Consider the following 26,528-nt stretch of genomic DNA (forward strand, 5'->3'; position numbering starts at 1 on the left):
CTTACAGGGCAGTTTGGTGAGCATAATATATGCATTTAGCCAGACAAGAGCAGAGATTATACCCCTAGGGCTCATTACCTCCCCCACCATAGGCTTTTGATTAGGTTTTCAGTACCAGGCATGTATTTCCTCCTGTGGAGTGGGCCTCCAGTCTGATTAGAGTGGCTAGTTTCTCCCATAATAGACACGCCATTATTAAACCTGTTAGCTCATTTCACTTGTCTGGCCCATCTTAATAAGGCTTGCAGTGTCCACTGTTTTTTATCTCCACTGATGACTTCTCTCTCCCATGGAGAGAAGCATAGCTTTTGCCAGCTGGTCTATACAGAGTAGGTTAGATCTGTGACCTTTAAGCCCATGTCATAACTTTAGTAAGCAGTTACCATACTACCTAGCAGTTATTTTATTAACTCAACTAAATGATTACAAGGGTTGGGGAGGGACTGGAGAGATGGCTTAGTGGCTAAGGTGCTTGGTTGCAAACCCTAAGGACCCAGGTTGGATTCCCCAGTACCCACATAAACCAGATGCATATGGTGGTACATGTGTCTGGAGTTCATTTGCAGTGGCTAGAGGCCCTGGAACACCCATTCTCTCTCAAATAAAAATAATTTTTAAGCAAAAAGGGTTGGGAAAGTTTCTGAGTGGTTACAGCATTTGCTTGCAAAGTCTAGTGGCTTGGGTTCAATGCTCCAGCACCCACTTAGGTCATTTGTGGGCCAGACTCATTTGCAATAGCAAGAAACTCTGTCTGAGAGGTGGAGCACAGATAACTCCTCTGACCTCCACACATGCAGCCATACATGCATAGATGCACACACACAAATGAAAATTAAAAAAAGTATTTTATTTCTGGATCTACATATGATTTTAATAATAAAGTTTTTAAAGGGTAAAAAAGTACTACTATAGTCAACAGAAGATAAAGTGCTCAGTTATCTAAATGTATTCTGGAAAAAACTGGGAAAACAGTGGCTTGAAGTTTTTGTTAATTAATTTTATTTTTTGAGGGTCTCACTCTAGCCCAGGCTGACCTGGATCTATGTAGTTTCAGGGTGGCCTCGAACTCATGGCGATTCCCCTACCTCTGCTTCCTGAGTGATGGGATTCAAGGTGTGCACAACCATGCCCATCTTGGCATGGTTTTTAAATAACCAATAGCACTGAGAACTCTCCCTTCTCTGTTTATATCTCCATGAATGTTCACAATGTAACATCCTTTCTGTGCTACTGGAGGTAACACTTTCAGACAGATTAATGTCAATTTTCAGGAACTGGACTCAGATGGCTAGCCACTCTCAGTTTTAGACACAGGTGGACAGTATACTGAAAAATGGAGGGCAACATTTGACTTCTGAAAAAGAATCTAGTCCAAAAATAGGCTTTTTCCATTTCCAACCTGATGATTTCTAGTTTAGTTTTCTATTTCTCAACTGTTGCTAATATTTTCTTTAACTCCTTAATTAGAAGTGTCAGTTTTCTGCCTGACTTGTATCATTTTCTTTCTTGGTAACTCTTTTTGGTCTGGGGAATGATGAGCAACAAGGCACTTCCTTAAGCCCATGAATTTGAACTCAGGCATATCTGAAATAAATACTTTCTGGGGGGTAGGAGGAACCCACTCATCACCCTCAGTTTCAAGGCACTCAGCAGTAGTGCAGAGGTTGAAAACACCTAGCTGTGTAACACTAGACATAACAGGATTTCGGCATTTCTGGCTAGGTGTGTTTACATTCTTTGGGCAGGTTGGGGTGGCTTGTTTGTCATTTCCAGGACAGAATTTTGTTTTTTTATAGTTAGTATCAAGATCTGAATAAAAGGAAGGTAATTTTTGGAAAGCTCCACTTAGCCTAAAAATTCTCTGGTGGGTATTTGAAACAGGAGTTGATTGTGAACATGGAATAAAGTCTTGGCTATCTTCGAGATCACATTCTGAATCTAACTGATTATGAGGTAGAGGAGAATATGGTCTTGGATATCGAGAGGCTGACACACTTTGCAAAGATAATTTTTGTGAAGGCTGTCTATAGTTTTTACCTGCAGGATGAGGTTTTGCCTTAGACACATCCCAAGGTAACACAACATCTTGTGATGTCTCGGTGATTTCTGTTATGTTATCCTTATCTTTAGCAATATCATCAAAAAGATCAGCAGATGCATCGTAGCTACCTTCATGACCAGAATAACTCTGTGTAAAGTTATTAGTGCATCCATAAGATATTTTTTTCAGTGTATTTGTACTTCTCCTTGGAGTACTGCAAAAACTTTCTAGAGGATATGTAAGTTTTCTACAAATGGCAAAACTGCCATCTTGGCCCTTTGGCCACCCATAGATCTGCTTATTTTCTGATTTGCAAAAAAAAGAATCATTGTACTTATTGGAACACAAAGTTGTCCATTCTATATTCATTTCTGAAAGTGATTTTTCTTCACACCCATTAAGATATTTGCTACTGAGACAATAATCACTCTCTGAGATACTGGGCCTTAGAGAAATTCCACTCCTATGTGGTAGGATCTTGGTAGTGCTCTTAATGGTGACTGATGTTTTCATATTTTTTGAAGATGTAAACACAGCTGACAGATAAATATTTGGTAGAAAATATTCTGAAATGTCTCTGCCATTATTGCTTCTATAGATGGTCTCTTCTGTGTTATCTTGTGACTCCTTTTGAATCCCAGGACTTGGATTTGACTCGCAGTTGGAAAATAAGTTATCTTTGCTAGAATTTTCTTTGGCCATTGCTTGTGATGATTGAAAACATATAGCTGGTATGTTATGGGATCCAGTACTTCTCTGTGGAGAAACACAGAGCCTTCTCTGGTCTGCATGTAACTGATCCATGTCATTATCTACACTGTGTTTTCTATTCTTGGCATCTGTCTGAGATAAAGCAATCTCACTTTCAACAGCTGTCAGAAACTTGTTGAGGCTTTCAGAGAATGGCAGGTCATCCCACATCAAGGAATCACAATTCTGAGAAGCACCAGCCATCTCTCCAAGTCTAAGTGTTGAAGGTGACCAACATGCAGATCTCTCTTGAAGGACAGTGGTGGTTCCTACATCACAATGCTGGTAGCATGGGAGCTCATACGATAAATCCATATTTTTAATTCCTGCTATACTGGAGGATTCCATTTTACCCTCCTCCAATAGCTCCTGTATTTCCAAGGTGGGTAAATTAGACTTAGAAACTCCACTTTCATGGCGACCAATGCTAACTGCACTAAAATGATTAGCTTGTAAGACAAGTTCTTTACCCAGCTTTCTTGCTGCACTCTTTTTGTCCATATATGAAATAAAGCTCCATGAATCTTGAAGGAGATCCTGGCAATTCCTGGAACTAGTGACATCTGCAAAGGAGCTGTACTGTCTGTTTTGGTGAGGTGTACCATGGACCACGCTGTGTTGTGCAGCTGAGAGATCAGTATCTGTTAGCTCTGAATCAACAGAAGTGAGTTCAAGTGAAGGCTGCCAAACCCTTAAAGAACTGTTTTTGTCACAGGACCAGAGAAGATGGGAAGCATTTTCAGAGCCACATATGCTGCTACTGGGATCACTGCTTGAATGGTCCAAAGCATGTAAGTAGCTACTAGTTTCCTGGGAGTCACAATGTTTCTTGAAATTGGAAGTCTGCAAAAACTGATGGAAATAGTCAATGACAGTGAAGCCTGCAACATGCGGGTCAGGTAGGACAATCTGGGAAGCTACTAGTGCTCCGACTTCTCTTCTGTTTTCACAGCACTGCTGACAGAAGTTACTGTAGTCTGAACCATGTCCACATAGATTTCCAGAGTTCTACGAAATAAATAAATTTAAATGACAATAAAATAGATTTTTTTGACTTAAATAGGGATTTCAGAGGTTAAAGGAGATTCAACCAAAACCCTTTTAATTTGATTCCTTTTAGCATTATCAAGTTAGCAATATATTACAATAGTATGAATCTTGGAGTAGTCATTTCTTCAGATCCTTGCTTAAGCCTCTGCTATTAGTGTTGTGGCCTTGAGCACGTTATTTAACTTTTCTGAGATTTATTTTTATCATTTATGAAGTAAGTACTATTGTTTAGCAATCATAAAATTGTATAATGCTTAGCAAATGGCAGTTGTTCAGTAAGTGGAAGCTACTATTTGTGGAAGAAAGCTGTGTGTGGTGGCCCACACCTTTAATCCCAGCACTCAGGAAGCAGAGGTAGGAAAATTGCTGTGAGTTTGAGGCCAATCTGAGACTACACGTTGAATTCTGAGTCAGCCTTGGCTAAACCCTACCTTGAAAAACAAAAACAAAGGAAAAAATACTGAATTATGAATTTTAAAAGTAAACTTCTATAGTTCCTGATTTTACACAATCTTTGGGTTTCCCTTATTTATTTATGTTTAATATATTTTGCATTTATGATTTTTCTTCACACCTACTTCTCTCCCTACTAAGACCCTGATTTCAATACAGCAAAAATTTCCATTTATGGGCTGGAGAGGTCACTCAATGGTTAAGGCACTTGCCTGAAAATCCTAAGGACCTAGGTTCAATTCCCCAAACCCACATAAAGCCCTATATACAAAGTGGTACATGTATCTGGAATTTGTTTGCAGTGGCTAGAGGCCTTGGCATGCCTATTCTCATAAAAAATAAGTACATAAAAATAAAATATTTCCACTTGTTCCCCTTAATGTAGACAGTAAACTATTACTTCTTCAGAGTCAGTATATTTATTAAGTCCTTCTATATTTATGCATGTATGTATACATGTATGCCCGTAATCTTCCCATTTCATCCTCCTCAGTGCTGCGATCATAGGCATGAGCCACCACGCCTGCTCTTCTTAACCCATTCATAAATGTCATCTTTTTTTTTTCCCCAAAAAATACTTTTATGTATTAATTTATTTATTTGAGAGTGACAGAGAGAGAAAGGGAGAATGGGTACGCCAGGACCTCCAGCCACTGCAAACTCCAGACGCGTGTGCCCCCTTGTGCATCTGGCTAATGTGGGTCCTGGGGAATCAAGCCTCAAAGCAGAGGCCTTAGGCTTCACAGGCAAGTGCTTAACCACTAAGCCACCTCTCCAGCCCTTAAATGTCATCTTTTGCAAGGTGAATGCTTACTCTGTGCCATTATGGGTTTTGAGGGGATCTTTTGGTATTAGAGCTCAGTTAAAAGATCTTGGATTATGGGGATGTTTGAAAATTATTAGGATTGATTAAAAACTATGGGGACTTCTAAAGATGGACTGAATGCACTGCACTATACATCATGGATGGTTATCAGTTTATAGGAGCTAGGAGCAAATGTGGTGGTTTGATTGAGGTGTCCCCCATAAACTTAGGTTTTCTGAATGCTAGGTTCCCAGCTGATGGAGATTTTGAAATTAATGCTTCCTAGAGGCAGTGTATTGTTGGGGTGGACTTATGGGTATTATAGCCAGTGTCTGCATGCCAGTGTTTGGCACATTCTCCTGTTGCTGTTGTCCACCTGATGTTGGCAAGGGCATGATGTCCACCCTCTGCTTATGCCATCATGGAGCTTCCCCTCAAGTCTGTAAGCCAAAATAAACCTTTTTCCCCAAAGCTGCTCTTGGCCAGCTGATTTCTGCTAGTAATGCGAACCTGACTGCAACAGTACTAAAAACAAATTACAATCATTCATTACAATGGAAATATCAACAGGACATTCAGAAGAAAGCTGCTCACAATTACCGTCACTCCAAAAATAAAGCTTTGCCCAACGAAACAATTTTTAACTGCTTTAGTTAGTAAGTGCTGTGTTGTACCACTGTCCAGTGTTTCTGGAATTTTATCAGAATCTTGAAGGAACCTTTGAAAGAATAAAACATAGGAAGGGTTAACTTTGACCTAGGCAATTTGGCCCTTTACTTTCCCATAGCACAGAAAGAAAAAAAATATTTAAAGAAAAACCCCACAACAACCCAATGAATGAAGTGTAAATAGAACAAACACCTCAAAGAGCTGGGAATGTACCTCAATGGCCTAATGCTTGCTTACCATGTGGAAAGGTCCTAGGTTCAATATGAGCAAACAACAATAAATAAAATAGATGCTTATCTAATCTCTCAATTAGTAACAGGGGAAGCTGGGCATGGTGGTACACACCTTTAATCTTAGCACTTGTGAGGCAGAGGTAAAGGACTGCAGAGTTCAAGACCAGCCTGGAGCTACAGAGTTCCAGGTCAGAGCCTGTGCTAGATTAAGACCCTACCTCGAAAAATACAAAAATTGAAAAAAAAAAAAAAGTAACGGTGGTAGTGGTTTTTCCTCTTTCTTGCAACTGTGGCAGTGGCATTTCTAAGTATCCCTTTCTTCAAATATGTTTACCTTACAGAACAGTGACATGGACATAGATTTCTTCTGTCAAGAGACTACAGGAAGAAGGCAGAAGGTTGAGAGACTACTTTAATTACCTGTGTAGAATTTGGCATTGTTAAGACTATATCTTATTGGGTGAAACTAAGGGGACTGAACTTGCAAAATTAATGAAAGAAATGACAAAATTTCAACTTCTGATAGGCAGATAGTCCCTCAAATAGTTTCTTCTGCCTCACAGGACCATAACCATTTGGCATTTAACCTGAATTTGAATACTTCAACTCAAATGATTTCACTTTCTTATTTAAATTTTTCAATTTAGATTAGAGTTTGCAAATGTGTGTGTGTGTGTGTGTGTGTGTGTGTGTGTGTGTGTGTATGTATGTATATATATTTGGTTTTTCGAGGTAGGGTCTCACTCTAGCCCAGGCTGACCTGGAATTCACTATGGAGTCTCAGGTGGCCTCGAACTCAGGGTGGTCCTCCTATGTCCGCCTCTCAAGTGCTGGGATTGAAGGTGTGTGCTACCACACCTGGCCTGAGTTTTGCAAATATTTTAATTATAGCAGGGTTATCATGAATTTCAAAAGTCCAATATGTTTTCAGCATGATATATACTCATGAGATAATAGTTTTCTTTTAAGAAAACTGATAGTCTGAAATAAAATGAGACTCTTCTAGTAAATGCTTAATACACATCTCTAGATTCTACTGGCATACTAGAGAAGACAGGAAAAAGAATCAACACTCTTACCTGTGCAAGCCAATGGCAGTAAGTCCAAAGAATTTATCTAAGCAGTTTCCAAATACAGTAATGACATGTAATTTGTTTGATTCTGCAACTTTTAACGAGAGTTTATATCTGTAACTGGCATTTCCAGCTTCACCTGTACAGCCACATTTTGGACAAGTAGACCTGGAAAAATATAGGGGTCTCCATTGATATTTTTATACAATGAAATACAAATCTACACAAGTAGGAGCCTCCACTTCCAGAGTGGTGGAATTACAGGTATGTGATCAATTTCCTTGGAATTTTATTTGGTTCATAAAAGACTTAGGCAATATCAAAAGATTTAGGATATTGAGAGCTTGTTTGGAGGTTCTAGCAGGAGAGCACAGCTACTTGTAAATTCTTGACTGAAGACTGGTCCTCCTCTATTTGGGGAATGTTGTTTCCTTCAACCGGACTGACGAGCATGCACATAGAGCGGTGAGGGAGGAATGGGACACCTACCTAGCCAGCCAGATCACCCTCACATCCAAGAAATGGATATTGAAATTGTTCACTACATTTGCTGGGTTAGCTGGTTCATAATCTTCTGGGTGATTTTCCTATCTCTGCCTCCCTTCTCAGTGTACATAAACTTGGATTACAGATGCTTGCACTATAGTATCCAGCATTCATACATGCATAGCAAGTGCATTATCCAACTAACCCAGCAAAATTGCATTTTTGGCATTCTAGAAATTATTATTATTACTTTTTTTGGGGGTGTTCTTTGAGGTAGGATCTCACTCTAGTCCAGGCTGACCTGGAATTCAGTTTCAGGGTGGCCTTGAATTCATCCTCCTACCTCTGCCTCCCAAGCGCTGGGATTAAAGACGTGTGCCACCACACCTGGCAATTCTAGAAATTATTTTAATTCATCAGAATGTGCCGAGAATTTATGAGATCAAAAACAAGACATAAAAGAAACACGTTAGGTGTGGAGACACATGCTTTTAATCCCAGCATTTGAGAGGCAGAGGTAGGAAGATGGATCACTGTGAGTTTGAGGCCAGTCTGGAGCTACAGAGTTCTGTTAGCCTGGGCTAGAGTGAGATACTACCTAAAGAAAGAAACCTTCCTCAAAAAAACAAATAAGAAATGTGCACATTGGCATTGTCCTCATGGTGGCTGTCATTAACCAAACAAGATTGGCTTTGTAGGCCAATGACTTAACTGGTAAGCCACCTCTCCAGCCCAAGTTAGTAGATTTTATTTTAAAGGCTTGGGTTCCTATCCTGAAGTTCTTTCCTTTATTTCCTGTATGAGGTCTTGTGATAAATATGAGAACATGGTTAAGGTGCTTGCGTGCAAAGCCAAAAGGACCCAGGTTCAATTCTCCAGGACCCATATAAGCCTGATGCAGAAGGTGACACATGCATCTGGAGATCATTTGCAGTAGCTGGAGGTCCTGGAGTGCCCATTCTCTATCTTGTCTCATCCTCTCTTTCTCAAACACAGAAATAAAATAAAATATTTAAAAAAAAATCTGGCCAGAAGGTGATGTCCACCCTCTGCTCATGCCATCGTTCCCCTCTACCACGATGGAGCTTCCCTTCAAATCTGTAAGCCAAAAAACCACATTTCCCCACAACTGCTCTTGATTGGGTGACTTCTGCCAGGAATGTGAAGCTGACTGCACGTGTGTGTGTGTGTGTGTGTGTGTGTGTGTGTAAAATTTTTTATTGGTTTTTCAAGGTACAGTCTTGCTCAGGCTGGCCTGCAATGCATTATGCAGTCTTAGGGTGGCCTTAAACTCACAGTGGTCCTCCTATCTCTGCCTCCCTAGTGCTTTTCTAATTTTTATTTATCAGAGAGAGAGAGTGGGGGGGGGGGAAGGAAGGGGGAGAGGGAAAGTGTGAGCAGCATCAGGGTCTCTTGTTGCTGCAAACAAACTACAGATGTATGTACCACTTTGTGTATCCAGCTTCATGAGGGTACTGGGGATTCAAACCTTGGTCAACCAAGGCAGGCTTTGTAAGCAAGTACCTTTAACTGCTGAGCTATCTCCCCCAAGTGCTGGGAGACTGAGGCAGGAGGACTAAGGCCAGCTTATGCTACGTAGTTATGTCCAGGCCACCCCAGCAGAGTGAGACTTTGTCTTAAGCAACCCCACCCCAGAGATATGTTAGAAGTGAGCTAACATTTTGCATTAGGACTAAGCTTTGCTTTGAGAAATTATTTTTCTTCTCTGAGGCAGACAATTAGCAAAGAATTGGTATTTACCTGCAAAATTCCTCTAAAAACGAGATAATATAATTCTATTTTGAAATTTATAGAAGAGCAAGTCTTGAAAATCCTGATGGAATCCAATGGGGAATTCAGGTCTTACTTGCCCCTGAACCACATTAAGTGTATATCTGCATTTTCCCTCATGATTTTAGTCTTTACTTTTTACCTTTTGGAGTCAAGGATTAACCGAGAGAAGCATTTTTGACATGATGGATATATAAAACTTGAATTCTGGAGAGCAAGTACTGAGCCAAGAAGAAATTTCTGTCTTCTATTCATGTGTCTATATCATGGCCTACAAAAAAAATAAATAAATAAATAATAAAAAAAATAATAATAACAACCATGTGGACAAACTGACTGTATGTGAATATCCAAAGAAGCTAGCCAGCAATGGTCCTTTGTTTCATTTTTTTTCCTGTTTGTTTTGAGGTAGGGTCTCACTCTAGCTCAGGCTGGTCTAGGACTCAACTCACATCAATACTTCTACCTGTGCTTCCCAAGTGCTGGGATTAAAGGCATGCACCACCACACGGGCTGCTTCATTTCCAAAGCAAAGGAAGTGCCGCTACAATGCCCCCGCCCCCACCATCAGCACTGAGGATGAAACCTAGGACCTCTGCATGGTAGGTAAGCACCAAGCATGTCAGTGTACTAGAAAATTATGGTATGATATATCATATGGGTATGATGTGTGCATATGTGCCTGTGTGGGTAGGCCAGAGGTTGAAGTTGGGTGTCTTTACTGATCACTTTCTACTTTGTTTACTGAGGCAAGGATTTCTTCCAAAAAAATGATTTAAACTAGGTGTGGTGACACACGCCTTTAATCCCAGCACTCAGGAGGCAGAGATAGGAGGACCGCCATGAGTTCAAGGCCACCCTGAGACTATACAGTGAATTCCAGGTCAGCCTGTGCTACAGCGAGACCCTACCTCAAAAATAAAATAAAATAAAAAGATTTATGAGAGGAGAGAGAGAAACGGGGGATGAAGGAACATCAGCGCTTCTTGCCACTGTAAAGGAACTACAGATGCATGTACCATTTTGTGTTCCTACCTTTACATGAGGACTGGGGAACTGAACCTGGGCGAGTAGGCTTTGCAAGCAAGTGACTTTAACTGCTGAGTCTCTCCCCAGCCCCAAACAAGCTGTTCTTGAACTCACAGGATGACATAATCCTCCTGAATAGCTGGGATTACATTAATGTGGTAGTTTGCAAGTAAAATGTCCCCCAGATCCTCAAATGTCTGTGATTAAGCCTCCTACTTAGCCCCCAAGTAGGAGAGCCTTGCATGCTATGTAGAACTCAATTTTAATTCTTTACAATAGTCTGCAATGCCCTGCGACATCTAGACCTTGTCCCTGAGCTCATTTTATACTACTGTCTGTCTCCCACCAGTGCACTCTGAGCCTTCTTTCTGCTCATTACATATGTACCTAAGTCTCAGAATAACTGACTTCTTTAATCCTTTTTTGTCCCCCCCCACCTCTGCTGAGGTAGGGTCCCACTTAAGTACAGGCTGACCTGGAATTCACTATGTAGTCTCAAGGTGGCCTTAAACTCATGGTGATCCTCCTACCTCTGCCTCCAGAGTGCTGGGATTACAGGCATGCTCCACCATACCCAGGAACTTCTTCAGTCTTGATCTCTGTTACCTCTTCAGGGAGCCTCACTTTATCAGAAGACAGTTCCTTTCTTAGGTTTTATGACCTTACCTGTTTTATTCTTCATGGTATTTACTAATCACCTCCTATAACCCCTCCACATGTACTTATTTACTTGTGCTGGTTCTACCCACACTAACCTGGAAGTTTCATGGAGAAAGGCACCTGATCTATCTCGTTCTTTGTGTCCCAGTGCTTAATCCACTGCACTTGAACAACAAACATTCATTGAATGAAAACTGACGTCGTGACATGTACCAGTCCATTCCAGCACTTGGGAAGGAGAAGCAGAAGGATGGAGATTTTGAGGCCACTCTGGGCTATATAAAGACGATCCTGTAAGGGGGAGGGGGCTGGGCATAGCAACCTACACCTTTAATCCCAGCACTTCGGAGGCGGAGGTAGGAGCATCACTGTGAGTTTAAGATCAGCCTGGGCTAGAGTAAGACCCTGCCTCAAAACAAAACAAAACCAAAAAGATAAAAATGTTCCTAACAGAGTAGGTATATGTAGTTTTCCTTTTCTTCATGGTAAGTCTCCAAGAAATAAAGAGGATGGTTTTTCTTTATATACCTCAGATGATTGTATTTCTGAAGTTCTAACATTTATCTACTGTTTATTGCATGTGTGTTTACCAGAGGCTAATGTTGGGTAGTTTTCTTGGTGAGGCAGGGTCTCTCACCAGTTTAGCTAAACTAGCCAGCATGTCCTGGGGATCCTCTGTCTCCACCTTCCAAATACTGGGATTACAGGTTGGCTGCCATGACCATCTGGCATTTACTTGGATGTTGGGGATATGAACTTTGATCCTCATGCTGTAAGGCAAGTGCGTTATCCCCTGAGCCATTTCTCCAATCCCTTATTTTCCAATTCTACTCTTACTGGGCTTTATTGGCCCTAATGCCTTTCTTCTTGACCTCTTCCTTGGTGATTAAGCTGTAGGAATTTATAAAGGGAGCACAGAAAGGCACCTGAATTGTGTTCCCTGCCCCCTGCCTTACAGTATCTCACATTTCCCTTTTCCACTTTCTCCCCTCTCTGCCATTTTGTGGGCTCATGTTTATTCTTTAAGATTCTTCTCAAAGGTCAGTGTTCTTCTCCCAGAAGCTTTCCTAGGCTAAGTGACACTACTTGCTTATCACTTACTCCATTATAGGAAAAATTTCCACAACTAGAGGAAGGTCTTAGAAGGACCATCTCTTTTTATCTCCAGTGCCAAGCTCAAATCTGTCAACATGAATTTCAGCTAAAAACCTTGTTTATAATTTTCAGCTTTCCTATCACTCAGGAAAGTTTTACCCTAAAATATCAAATACAACTTTACTAAATTTTAAAGTAATTTTATATCTCCATGTGGAACACATAGTACTTAAAATTTTTTTTAAATTTTTATTTATTTATTTGAGAGCAACAGAGAGAGAGAAAGAGGCAGAGAGAAAGGGAGAGAATGGGTGCTCCAGGGCATATAGCCACTGCAAATGAACTCCAGATGCATGTGCCAACTTGTGCATCTGGCTTGCGTGGGTCCTGGAGAATGGAGCCTCAAACTGGGGTCCTTAGGCTTTACAGGCAAGTGCTTAACCACTAAGCCATCTCTCCAGCCCCATAGTACTTTTATACATAGTATGAAACTATACAGGTACTGGGGAACTGAACCTAGGTCATTTGTTAGGCTTTTCAGCAATTACCCTAACCACTGAGCAATCTCTCCAGCCCTAGAATTATGTTCAACTTATTATATTCATAAAATAGTTAATAGTTGTAACCATTTATATTTTATTTTGCTTTCCACTTTTTCTTATCTGTAATTACACTGTAGACATAGTCTATCTTCTTTAGGGGTTCAAAACAGAATTTTATACTGTACTGCAACTATGTTGATATTTAATAAAATTCTTTATACAATTCTGTCAAATTTTAGATGGATTAAATTTGTAATTTAACAAGGACACTGTGCTGTTATTCACACATACATATCTTTTTCCCCCCTTTCCTCTAAGGTACTAGGGATTGAACCTAGGGTCTCATGCATGCTAGGTACTCTACAACTGACCTTCACTCCATACCTTCTTTTGATTTTGAGATAGTGTCTCATTAAGTTGCCCACACAGGCCTTGAACTTGTTATCTTCCTGCTTCAACTTTCCAAGTAGGTGGGATTACAGATCTGTGCTACCAGGCCTACCTGCATAATTAAAAATAACACTTCCTGTCCTAAAATGCCATAGGATTAGGCAGGTAACTCATGAATACATAGAAAACTTAAACAAGCATGCAATTTTGGAATTAATTTCCAAGTTATACAAGCATGAATTGCTCTATTTACAAGAAGACTGAGTAAGCTGCCTTTACTTAAGCATTTATTGCCCTCTAGTGGATCACTAGGTGGAAAAAAAAAAACTGGCACATTTAACAATGGAAATGAAAAAGGTCAACTCATTATTTTTACTATTTGTGTGCTTTATTTGACAACCTTAGCAAATGGCAAAAAGAATTTTCATTCATTGGATAATGGTAAATAAAGTAAGAACCTTTTATGCAGTTAGTTTTGTTTTCATAACATTTCCTTCATGAAGTTTATCTTTATTATTTGACATACAGTATGGTGAATGTATGCTTGATGGGTAATTGAATAAAACTCTAGAAATGAGTAAATACTAAAGTGAAGAGTACATTGTGACAGTCTTTGGCAAGAATGTAATTTTGAGCTGGGCATGGTGGTGCACGTTTTTAATCCCAGCACTCGGGAGACAAGAGGTAGGAGGATCGCCATGAGTTCGAGGCTACCCTGAGACTCCATAGTGAATTCCAGGTCAGCCTGGGCTAGAGTGAGACCCTACCTTGAAAAACTGAAAAACCAAAAAAAAAAAAAAAAAAAAAAAAAAAAAAAAAAAAAAAAAAAAAAAAAAAAAAAAAGAATGTAATTTCAAAAGCCTATGGCTGGAGCTCTATGGGGAACCTACAACTGTTTTCTGAACAGACATATTATGCTCATCAAACTGTCCTATACTTATGTTTATGCCCATATATTAATGATACTTCCACTTTTGTTTAGAAGTTTCTTTTTTCAGATGGTGGTGACCACTGGAGTGACTCAAAACTCACCAGTGTTGTGAAGTATATGTGCTCAGCATTAAGTGAGACATCTCTATCACCCCTCCAAAGCTCAGCAAACAATGTGGAAGAGGTGATAGAATGAATGAAAGAGCCAAAGGAAGGGAGGAGCGCTTTGCAATACTGTCTTCCAGACACAACTATAGTGGCTAAAGCCACCTATACAAGATCTGCATAATAAGAGGGAAAAAATTAGGGGCTGGAGAGAAGTCTTAGTGGTTAAGGTGCTTGCCTGCAAAGCCAGATGATCTCAGTCTTTAATCCCAGCACTTGGAAGGCAGAGGTAGGAGGATCACTGTGAATTTGATGCCAGCCTGAGACTACATTGTGAATTTCAGTTCAGCCTGAACTACTTCAAAAAAACAGAATTAGGGGCCGGAGAGATGGCTTGGCAGTTAAGGCATTTGCCTAGAAAGCCAAAGAACCTCGGTTCAATTCCCCAGGACCCACATAAGTCAGATGCACAAGGGGGCGCATGTGTCTGGAGTTTTTTGCAGTGGCTGGAGGCCTTGGCGTGCCCATTCTCTCTCTCTCTTTCTCTCTCAAATAAGTAAATAATAAAAATAAAAAAAATTAGAGATGAAAAGGGTGCCATCACAACAGGTACTAAAAAAATTCAGAAAATCATTGGGACATTACCTTAAACATGTATACTCCAGTAAATTGGAAAATCTGCAATAAATGGATCAATTTATAGATGCACATAATCTCCCTAAATTAAACTAGAAGAGATAAATTAAAACAGATTTATAGCAAGTAGAGAATTGAAACAGTAATAAAATAGCTCCCAAATAAAAACCGTGGCCAGGATTAATTCTACTAGGATACTGCTAAATTTTACCGGATCTTTAAAGAAGATCTACACCACTGCTTCTTTGTTGGGATTCTAAGTTGAACTTTAAAAAAAAAAATTTTTTTTGTTCATTTTTATTTATTTGAGTATGACAGGGGGTGGGGAGAGAGAGTGGCACACCAGGGCTTCCAGCCACTGCAAACAAACTCCAGACGCATGCGTTCCTCCTTGTGCATCTGGCTAATGTGGGACCTGGGGAACTGAGCCTCAAACCGGGGTCCTTAGGCTTCACAGGCAAGTGCTTAACCTCTAAGCCATCTCTCCAGCCCCCTAAATTGAACTTTTAACCCATTCAGCACCTGCTTTGCTGGCACAGTGCTAATCTCTAGCAAAATAGATATATTTCATTAATCTTTTTTTTAAAGGAATATTTTAAAACATTTTATTTATTTATTTGAGAGACACAAAAGGGCAGAGAGTATGCCAGGGCATTCTAACATTGCAAACAAACTCCAGATGCATGTGCCACTTTGTGCATCTGGCTTTATTTGGGCACTGTGGAATTGAATTCAGGCCATTAAGCTTTGAAAGCAAGTGCCTTTAACAGCAGAACCATTTCTTCAGCTCTCATTAACTTTAAGGCAGAACCATTTCTTCAGCTCTCATTAACCTATATATGCTATCTTCATATATTCTCCACTGTTCTAACAAGGCTGATACATTGGCCATATTTTTCCTGCTGCCCCTGCATGAAGTACAGGCAGAACTCTTTTCACTCCCTCTCTCTCTCTCTCCCGTCCTCCTTTCTTTCGAGGTAGAATATCACTCAAGCCCAGGTTGACCAGGAATTCTCAGGTTAGCCTTGAAGTCACAGCGAGATCCTCCTACCTCTGCCTCCCAAGTGCTGGGATTAAAGGTGTATGCTACCATGCCCAGGGCAAAACTCTATTCTAATTCCTCCTTGTCTTCTCCCTAGATAGGATAAGTCCATACTGTCTTTCCAGTTAAACTCCTTTGATGATGAGTTTTTAGAAATAATCCCCAGGTGCACTCTCTTTAAGTTCCCTAGTTAGTTACCTACAACCTTGACAGCAGGTAGATATGTCTTCCCTAAAATGTATTCACTTTAAGTTTCTTAATTAGATGTACTTTTCCTAATAAAAAGACAAGTGCCCCTCTGGTATGTGTGATTCTCTGTCTAGAGTTCCCATCCTGTGAGGAAGCTCAAAGACAATCTTGTTTGCCTGAGGGATCTAGTTTGCAACTCCATCACTTCTCAAACCCTTTTCTAAGTCAGAAGGGAATACTATTAAACCCAACACCAAAACTGGATTAAGGCACAGCTATAAAAAGACAATTCCAGGGCCGGAGAGATGGTTCAGCAGTTAAGGCACTTGCCTTCAAAGCCAAAGGAGCCTCGTAAGCTAGATGCACAAGGTGGCGCATGCATCTGGAGTTCGTTTACAGTGGCGGAAAGCCCTGGCTCACCCATTCTCTATCTTTCTCAAATACATACATAAATAAATAAAAAAGGAGAATTCCAGACCACTCTCCCTGATAACCTGAGCACAAAGCCTAACACCTAAGATCAATGGAACATCTCTGAGGCTAAAGTCAGCCTTCTCGTTGTATCCCATCCCAGGTCATTCTGTGCTAACTCGTGGGCACGCTTAGTACTCAATAAACGTTGTGATTTAAGGGTATAAAACGGTCTTCTTTCCCTCCTCTCCCCTCACACACCTGGCTCCCGCAGCAGCCGGGAGCGCAGGGCCCAGCGGTCAAGGCGCTTGCCTGCAAAGCCGAAGGGCCCCGGCTTGATTCCCCTGGGCCCACGTAAGCCAGGTGCACAACGCGTCTGGAGTTAGTTAGCAGCGGTTGGAGGCCCTGGCGCGCTCATTCTCCCACTATCTCTCCAGACCTGCCTATTTCTCTCTCTCAAATAAATAAAAATAAGGGGGCGCCTCCGTCCAGAGCCCCAAGAACTTCCCAGCTCCTCACCTGACACCGAAGGGGAATCAGCCCCTGGCGGCTCGACCAGCTCCCCACAGTCGAATCTCCCGCGTCCCCTTCCGCCGGAAGTGACGCACGGCTCCCGCAGAGCCAATCAGGTGCTTGGGGCTGGGCGGCCGTCCTGCGGGCGGTGGAGGACGGGCGTTTCGGTCCGCGGGGCAGAGCCGGGGTCTGAGGGTGTCTCCCCCCGCTGGGGGGCGCTGCAGTCCCGAGTGAGGCGGCTTCCGGGTGGGCGGAGGGCGCGCGAGGCGCCGCGGCGGGCAGCAGGGGCCGCTGTGGTTGAGTCCGCGCTCGGGGCGGCGGAGGGCCCGGGCTCCCCGCGAGACGCGCGCCCGCGGGAGGCTCGGCGCCGCTGCGGGCGGCGGGGGAGTGAGGCGGCCTGACGTGCGCCTCGTCCGCCGACGGCGTGTCAGTAAACTGCCGCGGGCTCCGGTGGGGTTGGCGCCGGGATGAGGGGCCGGGCAGCTTGGCGGGGACCATGAGGGCGAGGATGGTTCTTGACCTTGGGGTGCCCAAGTGAGGCTCGGGTCCGGCGAGGCCCCGGCGGGATAACGGAGGGTGAACGCGGCTCAGGTGGCCCCCAAGGCGGGCTCGGGCGAGAAGGGAGGGTTCGGCGCCCTCCGGGATCTGCCGCCGGAGCCCCTCGGGGGAGGAGCCAGTCCGCGGCGGGCGGGGCCGGGGCTGGGCAAGGCTTGCGCTTGGCCCCGGCGCCCTCCTGCCTCTTTGTCACCGCCAGCCTGTGCCATGGGCCGTCCAGCTCTCTGGCTGCTGCTCCAGTTTCTCCTGATACCCGGGGCCGCCGCCGGCATCAGGCCCGCGCTAAGGGCCCTCGGCAACTTGCACTTGTCGAGCAGCTCCACATCCCGCCCTGCTGTAGCCAATAACTACTTAGTGCGTTACATACAACAGAAGGTAAGGGGTGGGGGTAGGGTGAGGGAGTGAGTTGAGTGTGTGTGTGTCCCAGCAACTTGCGTTTGGCTTTATGAAGAATTTTAATTTTAGCAGAAGTATCAGGAAACAGTCTTGTCTTCTCCCTTGCAACTCCGTCTATTCTCTCGGGTACAGTTTCCTCATTTGCAAATTAAGAGGTTGGGGCCAGGACCCTTGTGTTTTGTACTTTGGAGGAAAGGCTCTTTAGAGAGCCAGTTCTGGGGGAAACAGATAAGGCTGAGGTGAAGGCCAGGTTAGGAACTCTAGGACTTCTTTCCCTGTCCATTTTTCCACTTGTATCTATTTCCTAACCCCTCGCCCCTCGGGTAGGGTCTCCCTCCAGCCCAGGCTGATCTGGAATTCACTGTGTAGTCTCAGGGTGGACTCACACTCACAGTGATCCTCCCACCTCTGCCTCCCGTGCTGAGATTGAAGGTGTGTACCACCACCTTTATCTGTTACATGTTTATGTACTGGAATTTTGTTATACAGCTGTTTACAGCATCTCATTACTAAAAATAAGGTGAGGGGGAGTAATTTTAGAATATATGGTATTTAAAATCCTTCTGGGAATGATGCATAAGAAAAGGTGGAAATGATGAAATGATTCATTTCTAATATTTTGTCTTTCAGAGTATAAGGTGTTTTGGGTGGTTTGCATATATATGTTTGGTTTATACCCATCCAAGCTGCCGTCCAGGTTTATGCTGATACACACACACACACACACACACACACACACACACACACATTTTCCTTATATTGGCTCCAATTGAGTTTTAGTTCATCAAAAACAAACCAAAAACCTTGTATAGGGTGGTTGTTGTAACTCAGTGGCAGAGCATTTGCCTGGTATGTGTAAGGTCCTGGGTTCAATCCCCAGTACCGCAAAACAAACAAACAAACAAACAAACAAACAAACAAACAAGCAAAATCCCTGCCAGTAAACCTTACATGCATGAATGCATTGCATATCCATTTCTAGATCATAGATTTTTGCTTGGGATAGTATGTAAACTTAACTTTAATGAATTTTCTTATTTCTGCTCTTCTTTCTGTGTGCATGTGTGTGCATGTACATGCCACAGCAGTTGTATGAATGTCAGAGGACAGCTTTTTGCTCAGTTGTTGACTTTTGTTTCATTTTGAGGCAGGACCTCTCGTTCACCACTCCACTTGAGAGCTTCTGGGCAGTTAGTTTTCTGGTCTCTGCTTCCTACCTGCACTAGGATTACAGAAGCCCACTACAACTTCTGGCCTATTTTGTGGGGGTTGGAGATCCAAACTCAGGTACTTAAGAGTTTTGTGGCAAGCACTTTATCCACTGAGCCATCTCTGCAGCCTCACACAGAATTCTTCTATGCTTCTTCCCTTTGTTGGTGCTGGGGATCAAAACCAGGCGTCTTGTACATACATGCTAGGCCAGCATTCTATCATTAAGCAACATCCCAGCCCATGGTTTTGCTTTGAGACCAACTCTTGCTAAATAGCCCAGTCTGGCCTCAGTCTCTTCATCATGCCTCCATCTCCTGAGTGTAGGAATTATTGGAATGGCACTTTGCCAAGTTATTTTATGCATTTTAATTATGTGTGTGTGTATGTGTATTTATTACTATGGTCTTACACACATGCTAGTCAGTGCTTTACCATTTACCATTGAACTGGATCCACAGCCCTCTTTACTTTCATGATGAAGACAGGCTCTTACTAACGTGTCTAGGCTGGCCTGGGAATTTGTGCTACTCCTCCCGAGTAGTTTAGATTATAGTCCTGTGACCCCAAGCCTGATAAGGTTTCTTTTTAAAGTTTGGCTTTTATCAAACTTGGTATTGGTTTCTTTATCTGTCACTATCTGTTTAGGAAATCAAGGTAGGCCCAGAGGTCCTTATATACACAACAAGGACATTTTATGGAAAGACCTGTGTGAAAAGATTTACTTAATTGTTTTGTCCTCTACTACTTAGAAATTCTCTCAAACTTTGACTGCTTGTAGGATATAGATGAAATTTCTTGACCAAGATCTGTTGTTCCTTATGACATAACCTCATCTTCCCTTTCCAGGCTCCAAAACAATACCCTTTAGTCACTCTAGCTATATAGATGACAAAATATACAAATTAGTCTATTAAGGCAAAGGAAAGTACATGCTTTGTAAGTGTAGGATTTTATTTTTATAGGGAGAGGTCCTCAGGAAGAGGAAAGTACACAACCCAAGATATAAGCATGGGCTTCTCAAGAAGGAGAGGCACACTGTTAATAAGCTTTTATATATTTTTTTGAGGCAGGGTCTCATTCTAGTCCCTAGAACTCTCTCTATAGTCCAGGCTAGCCTTGAACTCATGGCAATCCTCGTATCTCAGCCTCCCTAGTGCCGGGACTAAAGATGTGTGCCACTATGTCTGGCTAATAGGATGTAATTAGCCGGGCGTGGTGGCACATGCCTTTAATCCCAGCACTCGGGAGGCAGAGGTAGGAGAATTGCTGTGAGTTCGAGGCCACCCTGAGACTACCTAGTTAATTCCAGGAGAGCCTGAGCTAGAGTGAAACCCTACCTCGAAAACAAAAACAACAACAACAACAAAAAAAATAGGATGTAATTTACAATAAGGTTTAAAGACTTAAGCAAGGCTTAAAATTTAAACTTTAAAAATTAGTTTTGTGGCAAGCACTTTATTTGTATTTGAGCTAGTTTACTTATATCTCTTAATTTTTTCTTTTGTAAATAAATTGTAAGGTCATTTTATGAGGTTCATTGTTTAGATTTAGGGATCATTCAGGAGTGTTAATACTGTTAAACCCAAGGCTGGAAACATTTTAGCCTTAAGTAAGCATACTTGGTTGTTTTTAATCTTTTTTTTTGGATGGCTTTGAGGGAAACTGATTTTTATCAGGTATATTGTAGTTTCTGACTCCCAGCCAGATTTTAGCATTTTTTTTTTAATCTTTTCCATACTTTCTTCAGCTTTTCATGTCTTTCTGTCCTGCCTCAGTACCAGTGTCATAAGGTCTTTCAGGAATGCCTGGCTTGTGATTAATGTCTCAATACTTATTATCTTCCCTTAACAACCCAGCCTCTTAGGTTGGAGTGAGTCCTGAGGTTATTTTACTGTGTAATACAGTGAGGAGGAAGAGGAGGAGGAAGAGTCTTGTTTTGCTGTCATTTACCTAAGTGGCAAAATAGGGAGAAATATCTACTGTATTAGGCATGATTCCTTAGAAAAATATAACCAATAGGATGTCTATTCAAGTGTATCTTTCAAATCCCAGTTTCACAGGTAGTCTTCTCATAGGATTTCTTTTGGCTGAGCTAAAGTTCTATTAAGACCTTAAATTGATTGGGTGAAGCGCATCTCAATTGTGTAATTTTTAGAATCTACATACATTACTCAGAGTCCACTAATTTAAGTATTAATCTCATTTTTAAAGATCCACTTAGGGGGCTCAGCAGTTAAAGGCGCTTGCTTACAAAGCTTGTCAGCCTGTGTTCAATTTCCCACCCACCCATGTGAAGCCAGACAGGCATTTGTTTGCAGTGTTAAAGAGACCCCCATTCACACACAATGCAAATTAAGCAAACAAAAAACTTTCAGAGAAACATCCAGAACAGAGGCCAAATATCTGAGTACTATGGCTTGTCCAAGTTGACATTAACTATGACAAATACTACCAAAGTTACTGGGGTTAATTGTGGTAACACTTGAAAGCACAGCTCCTGGGGCATGGAAGGGATTAAAAAAAAACTTTAGCATAAAGGTACATTTTCTTCCCACTTCCCTAAAACTAAACTTTCCATAATGGCTATACATTTCTGACTAATCCAAATGCAGGCTGCTGTGATTATGCCTCTGCTGTCCTCTGGGAAGTAGTGGTCAGTCATCTCTATCAAGTATTCCCATTAGCTGCTGATCAGTGTTCCTGTTAGAAAGCTGTCTTGGGCCAGCCTGAAACTCACAGCTGCTGCTCTTGCAGGCCTGCCCTCAGCTTCTTCCTTAGTTGTGAGGTGCTCATATTAGTGGGCTGAGTTGCTTCAGTTTATATACACCCTTTACAGTTTTGCTTTCTCTTCCTGTTTTGGGTTCCCCTTTCCAGCTTTTGCAATGTTTGCCCAATATTTAGTAAAATGCAATGTAGAAGAGTAAATTGACACACAGTACATGTGTCTAAATAATCTGTTACTTACTGAAAGCTTTAAGTACTATAGATAATATGCTCAATACCTAGTAAACATTCACTTTTGTAATCCCTCTAACCATCCTAAGAGGTTGTTACTATCCTACTTTAGAGGACTCATCATACAGAGAAGTGGTTAAATATAATATTTGAGTTGCTTTATTTATTTTTTGAGTTGCTTTTTTTTATGATGGTTACACTTTCTCTTTCTACCTTTATGTATTATTCACAATTTGTTTTTGCCTTAAATTTACTTTGTCAGGTAGTAACAAAAATTGTACCTCAGCTTTGGTTTTTCCTTTTTTTTTTTTTTTTTTTTTTTAGGTAAGCCCAACAGACTGGTCTTTAAAAATTTTTTTTTTAATTTTTATTTACTTATTTGACCGACAGAGAGAGAATGAGTGGACACTCCAGGGCCTTCACCCACTGCAAACTAACTCCAGACACATGTGCCCCCTTGTGCATCTGGCTAATGTGGGTTCTGCAGAATTGAACTTGGGTCCTTTGGCTTTGCAGGCAAACGCCTTAACTGGTAAGCCATCCCTCCAGCCCTGGTCTTTTTTTTTTTTTTTTTAATGCAAGAGTGAGAGAGACAGAATTGTGACACTAGGTCCTCCAGTCACTGCAGTAGAACTCGAGATGTGTGTGCCCTCTTTTGTGTGCATGTGCAGTGGGACCTGGAGAGTCGAACATGAGTCTTTAGTCTTTGCAGGCAAGTGCTTTAACTGCTAAGCCATCTCTCCAGCCCTTTTTCTTTTTTTTTTAAAAAAATTGTTTTTTTTTTTTTTTTTTTTTTTTTTGGTTTTTTGAGGTAGGGCTCATTCTAGCCCAGGCTGACCTGGAATTCACTATGTAGTCTCAGGGTGGCCTCAAACTCACGGCGATCCTCCTACCTCTGCCTCCCAGGTGCTGGGATTAAAGGCGTGCACCACCACACCCGGCTGGTTTATTTTTTTATTGACAACTTCCATGATTGTAAATAATATCTCATGGTAATTCCCTCTCTCCCCCGACTTTCCCCTTTGAAACTCCACTCTCCATCATATCCCCTCCCCCTCTCAATCAGTCTCTCTATTTTTTTTTTTTTTTGATGCCATCATCTTTTCTTTCTATTATGATGGTCTTATGTAGGTAGTGTCAGGCACTGTGAGGTCATGGATATGCAGGCCATTTTGTGTCTGCAGGAGCACATTGTAAGGAGTCCTACCCTTCCTTTGGCTCCTACATTCTTTCTGTCACCTCTTCTGCAATGGACCCTGAGCCTTGGAAGGTGTGATAGAGATATTGCAGTGCTGAGTACTCCTCTGTCACTTCCTCTCAGCACCATGGTGCCTTCTGAGTCATCCCCAGGTCACTGCCATCTGGTGTAATCCCAGTTACCTTTTGGGATGGTTTTGGTCTCAGTTATGCTGTGCTTCCGCTTGGGTCCCTCTTTGCTGCGCTGTAGGTTCAGGTAGGCTGGCTGGGTTGCTGGGTTGCTGCTCTGATTGCCTGTGCCAGGTGCTGTGTAGGTGAGCTCCCTTCCCCAGGTATCTGGTGTTTGCTGGCTTTTGCGCTGGTGGTGGGGGAGGGGAGGCTGTGGATGGTGGCTCTAGTTCTCCCACTGGTCCTAGTGATCTTCTTCCTCACAAGTTGCTCCTCCATTGGTCCCTGCCGTCCCCCTTCATGTCTCTTGAGTTTGCTAGGAGCTCCAGGGAGTGGAAAGTCTCCTCACCTGGCTTTTCCTATGGCTCAGGCTGAGCCTTATGACTGTGACCATGTGGACCTAGTTCCACTGCTGCTGGAGCTGCTTCTGTATGCTTCTGTGTGTTCTAGAAGCTCTGGATCTCGCCTACTTCTCTGCTCCTGTTTGTAATTTCGTATATACATCACTTTTAAATATTTATTTATTTATTTGAGAGAGTGGGGGAAAGAGAGAGAATGGGTGTGCTTGGCCTTCAGCCACTACAAACAAACTCCAGATGCATGTGCCACTTTGTGTATCTGGCTTATGTTGGTCCCGAGGAGTTGAACCTGGGTCCTTAGACTTCGCAGGCAAAGGCCTTAACAGCTAAGCCATTTCTCCAGACCCCCTCCCCTTTTTTCCTTTTTTGTATGTTTTTCAGCTGTCATATTTCTACATGGCAATTTTTCTTTTGAGGCTGTGTCTCACTCTAGCCTGGGCTGACCCATAACTCAGTCTGTAGTTCAGGCTGGCCTCAAGCTCACAGTGATCCCCCTACCTCAGCCTTCTGAGTGCTGGGATTAAAGGTATATGCCACATGTTTGAGTTGTACTACTAATCTGTTTCATTTTGTTTTTCTGAATATAGACTCCAGTGAACTTCTAGATCTAAAAATAATATAATTGTCTATTATGACAATCAGAATAGGTCAGGTTATGCTGCTATAACAAAACTCCAAGATTTCAGTGACGTAGCCTAAGAAAATATATCAGTCTGCCCCCCCCCACCAATTTTCCATATTTTATTAAGAATTTTCATGTAGGAGCTGGGTGTGGTGGCACATACCTTTAATCCTGGCATTTGGGAGGCAGAGGTAGGAGGATCACCATGAGTTCAAGGCCACCTTGAGACTGCATAGTGAATTCCAGGTCAGCGTGGGCTATAGTGAGACCCTACTTCAAAAATCCAAAAAAAAAAAAAAAAAAAGGAATTTATATAGGGACATAGAGTAATTTGGTCATGTGTGCCTATTGGTCTCCTTTCCCCCTCTTCTCTGCTTGCATTCCCTAATAACCCTTCTCTTTCAAGGTAATCTTTACTCTGTTTTGTTGTTTCATTCCTTTCATCCTCCTCTATATCAAAATATTGATGAAGCTGGGCATGATGATGCACGCCTTTAATCCCAGCACTCAGGAGGCAGACTTAGGAGGATCACCATGAGTTCAAGGCCACCGAGACTACAGAGTGAATTCCAGGTCAGCCTGAGCTAGAGTGAGACCCTACCTTGAAACCTCCCCCCCTCAAAAAAAATTATGTATTTATAGATGACTGATGCTGGACTTCTGGGTGTATCAGTAACTACCATGGAGTCATAAATGTGCCAGTCAGTTCATGATGGGCAGACAATTCCCTAAAGTTTACCTACACTATCTGTGGCTCTATTTCTTCTGCCCCCTCTTCCACAATGTTCCTTGAGCCTTGGAGGGCATAATAGAAATCTGCTTTAGAGTTGAACTCTCAATAGCCTGTTATTTTCTGCTTTGATGAGTTTTGAGTCTCCTTAGAGTCTACTGCCATCTCCATACAGAAGTTCTTTGGCTAACAGTGAGAGCATCATTCATATTTATTCTGCCACTTCCTCTGCACTGTTCCCTGAGCTCTAGTGTATAGACATGACACCCTAGACTTCTTGTTATTTTGATGAATCCTGGGTTTCCCTGGCATCAAGTCCATCTTTCTCATTGCTGGAACAAAATATTTGAGAAGGGAAGAAAGGCTTATTTTGGCTAACAGTTGGAGGTTACAGTCCATAATGGCAGGGAAGACATGGTGGCAGGACCTTGAGGCAAATGGTCACATTCAGTCCACAGTGAGGAAGCAGAGAATGATGCATGCCCGTGTTCAGCAAGCTCTGTCCTTCATACTAGTCTTAATGTGTTTCAGGAGAATGAGCAGTACTTACTCATTCAGAGATGAGTGGTTGGTGGAGGCTTCCTCTCAATATAGTATTTTTTAAAAAATTTATTTGAGCAAGAAGAGAGAGGCTGAGAGAGAGAGAGAGAGAAAGAGAGAGAGAGGGAGGGAGAGGGAGAGGGAGAGGGAGGGAGGGAGGGAGGGAGGGAGCCGAGCATGGTGGTCTTTAATCCCATTACTTGGTAGGCAGAGGTAGGGTGATCGCCGTTGAGTTCTAGGCAACCCCGAGACTACATAGTGAATTCCAGGTCAGCCTGGGCTACAGAGTGAGCCTACCTAAAAAAAAAAAAAAAAAAAAGGAAGAGGGAATGGGCATATCAGGGCCTCTAGCCATTGCAAACCAATTCCAGACACATGCACCACCTTATGCCTCTGGCTTACATGGGCATTAGAGAATTAAACCTGCATCCTTTGGCTTTCCAGGCAAGCACCTTAACCACTAAGCCATCTCTAGCCCCATCAACATAGGTTTTTATGATCACTTGAGCAGTGGCAAAAGACTTGTGGGAGGACTAATAATACTCCAATCTGGGAATGATAAAGAGTCTTTCACAATTCCTTGACCAGAGTTGATAAATGCTGGCACTGAACCAAGGGAGCTGGGAGACAATAAAAGGCTTTGGAGTGCCCTGAAGGAGAGACAGCACTCATGACCCCCATCCTCAGTCAGTCATTTACCCGCCCACCCCAGCCACATACTCGACACTTGACAATACCTTTCACATGTCAGGTGCAAGAGTGGTTCCTGGGGAGGCAGAGATGATTGTTTTCCTCATATTTACATGTTTTTCATTCCTATTCTACATACTCAAAGTTGTATATGAAGAACATGGAAAAACACTGGAAAAGTTTTATATTTCTTAAGCATTCTTAGCACAGT

The 26,528-nt window shown here is 42.3% G+C and overlaps 2 protein-coding genes across 5 annotated transcripts in view; one reads left to right on the forward strand and one right to left on the reverse strand.

Annotated features, from left to right (window-relative positions):
- Positions 1-826: 826 nt before the first annotated feature.
- On the reverse strand, positions 827-17,007 carry Ddias (DNA damage induced apoptosis suppressor). The gene is given in 6 exon segments (XM_045146514.1): positions 827-1,471; positions 1,473-3,799; positions 5,700-5,817; positions 7,081-7,242; positions 9,494-9,622; positions 16,900-17,007. Coding segments are annotated over 5 exon segments (2,769 nt in total). The 5' UTR covers positions 9,607-9,622; positions 16,900-17,007; the 3' UTR covers positions 827-1,422.
- Positions 17,008-17,299: 292 nt separating this feature from the next.
- Positions 17,300-26,528, forward strand: part of LOC101604554 (prolylcarboxypeptidase) — a 40,714-nt gene continuing 31,485 nt past the window's right edge. Inside the window, exon 1 of one of the 4 annotated variants that reach the window (XM_045145948.1) lies at positions 17,300-17,319. Coding sequence is in view for 2 of the 4 variants with exons in the window: in XM_045145946.1 (XP_045001881.1) it covers positions 17,656-17,823 (168 nt within the window). In the remaining 2 variants the exon portion in view is untranslated. Of the gene's footprint in view, positions 17,320-17,599; positions 17,824-19,022; positions 19,132-26,528 lie in introns of those variants that run through there. The other 3 variants (XM_045145946.1, XM_004658124.2, XM_045145947.1) reach the window with 3 other exon arrangements.

This window comes from Jaculus jaculus, chromosome 3 (assembly GCF_020740685.1).
Source record: "Jaculus jaculus isolate mJacJac1 chromosome 3, mJacJac1.mat.Y.cur, whole genome shotgun sequence".
Classification (NCBI taxonomy): domain Eukaryota; kingdom Metazoa; phylum Chordata; class Mammalia; order Rodentia; family Dipodidae; genus Jaculus; species Jaculus jaculus.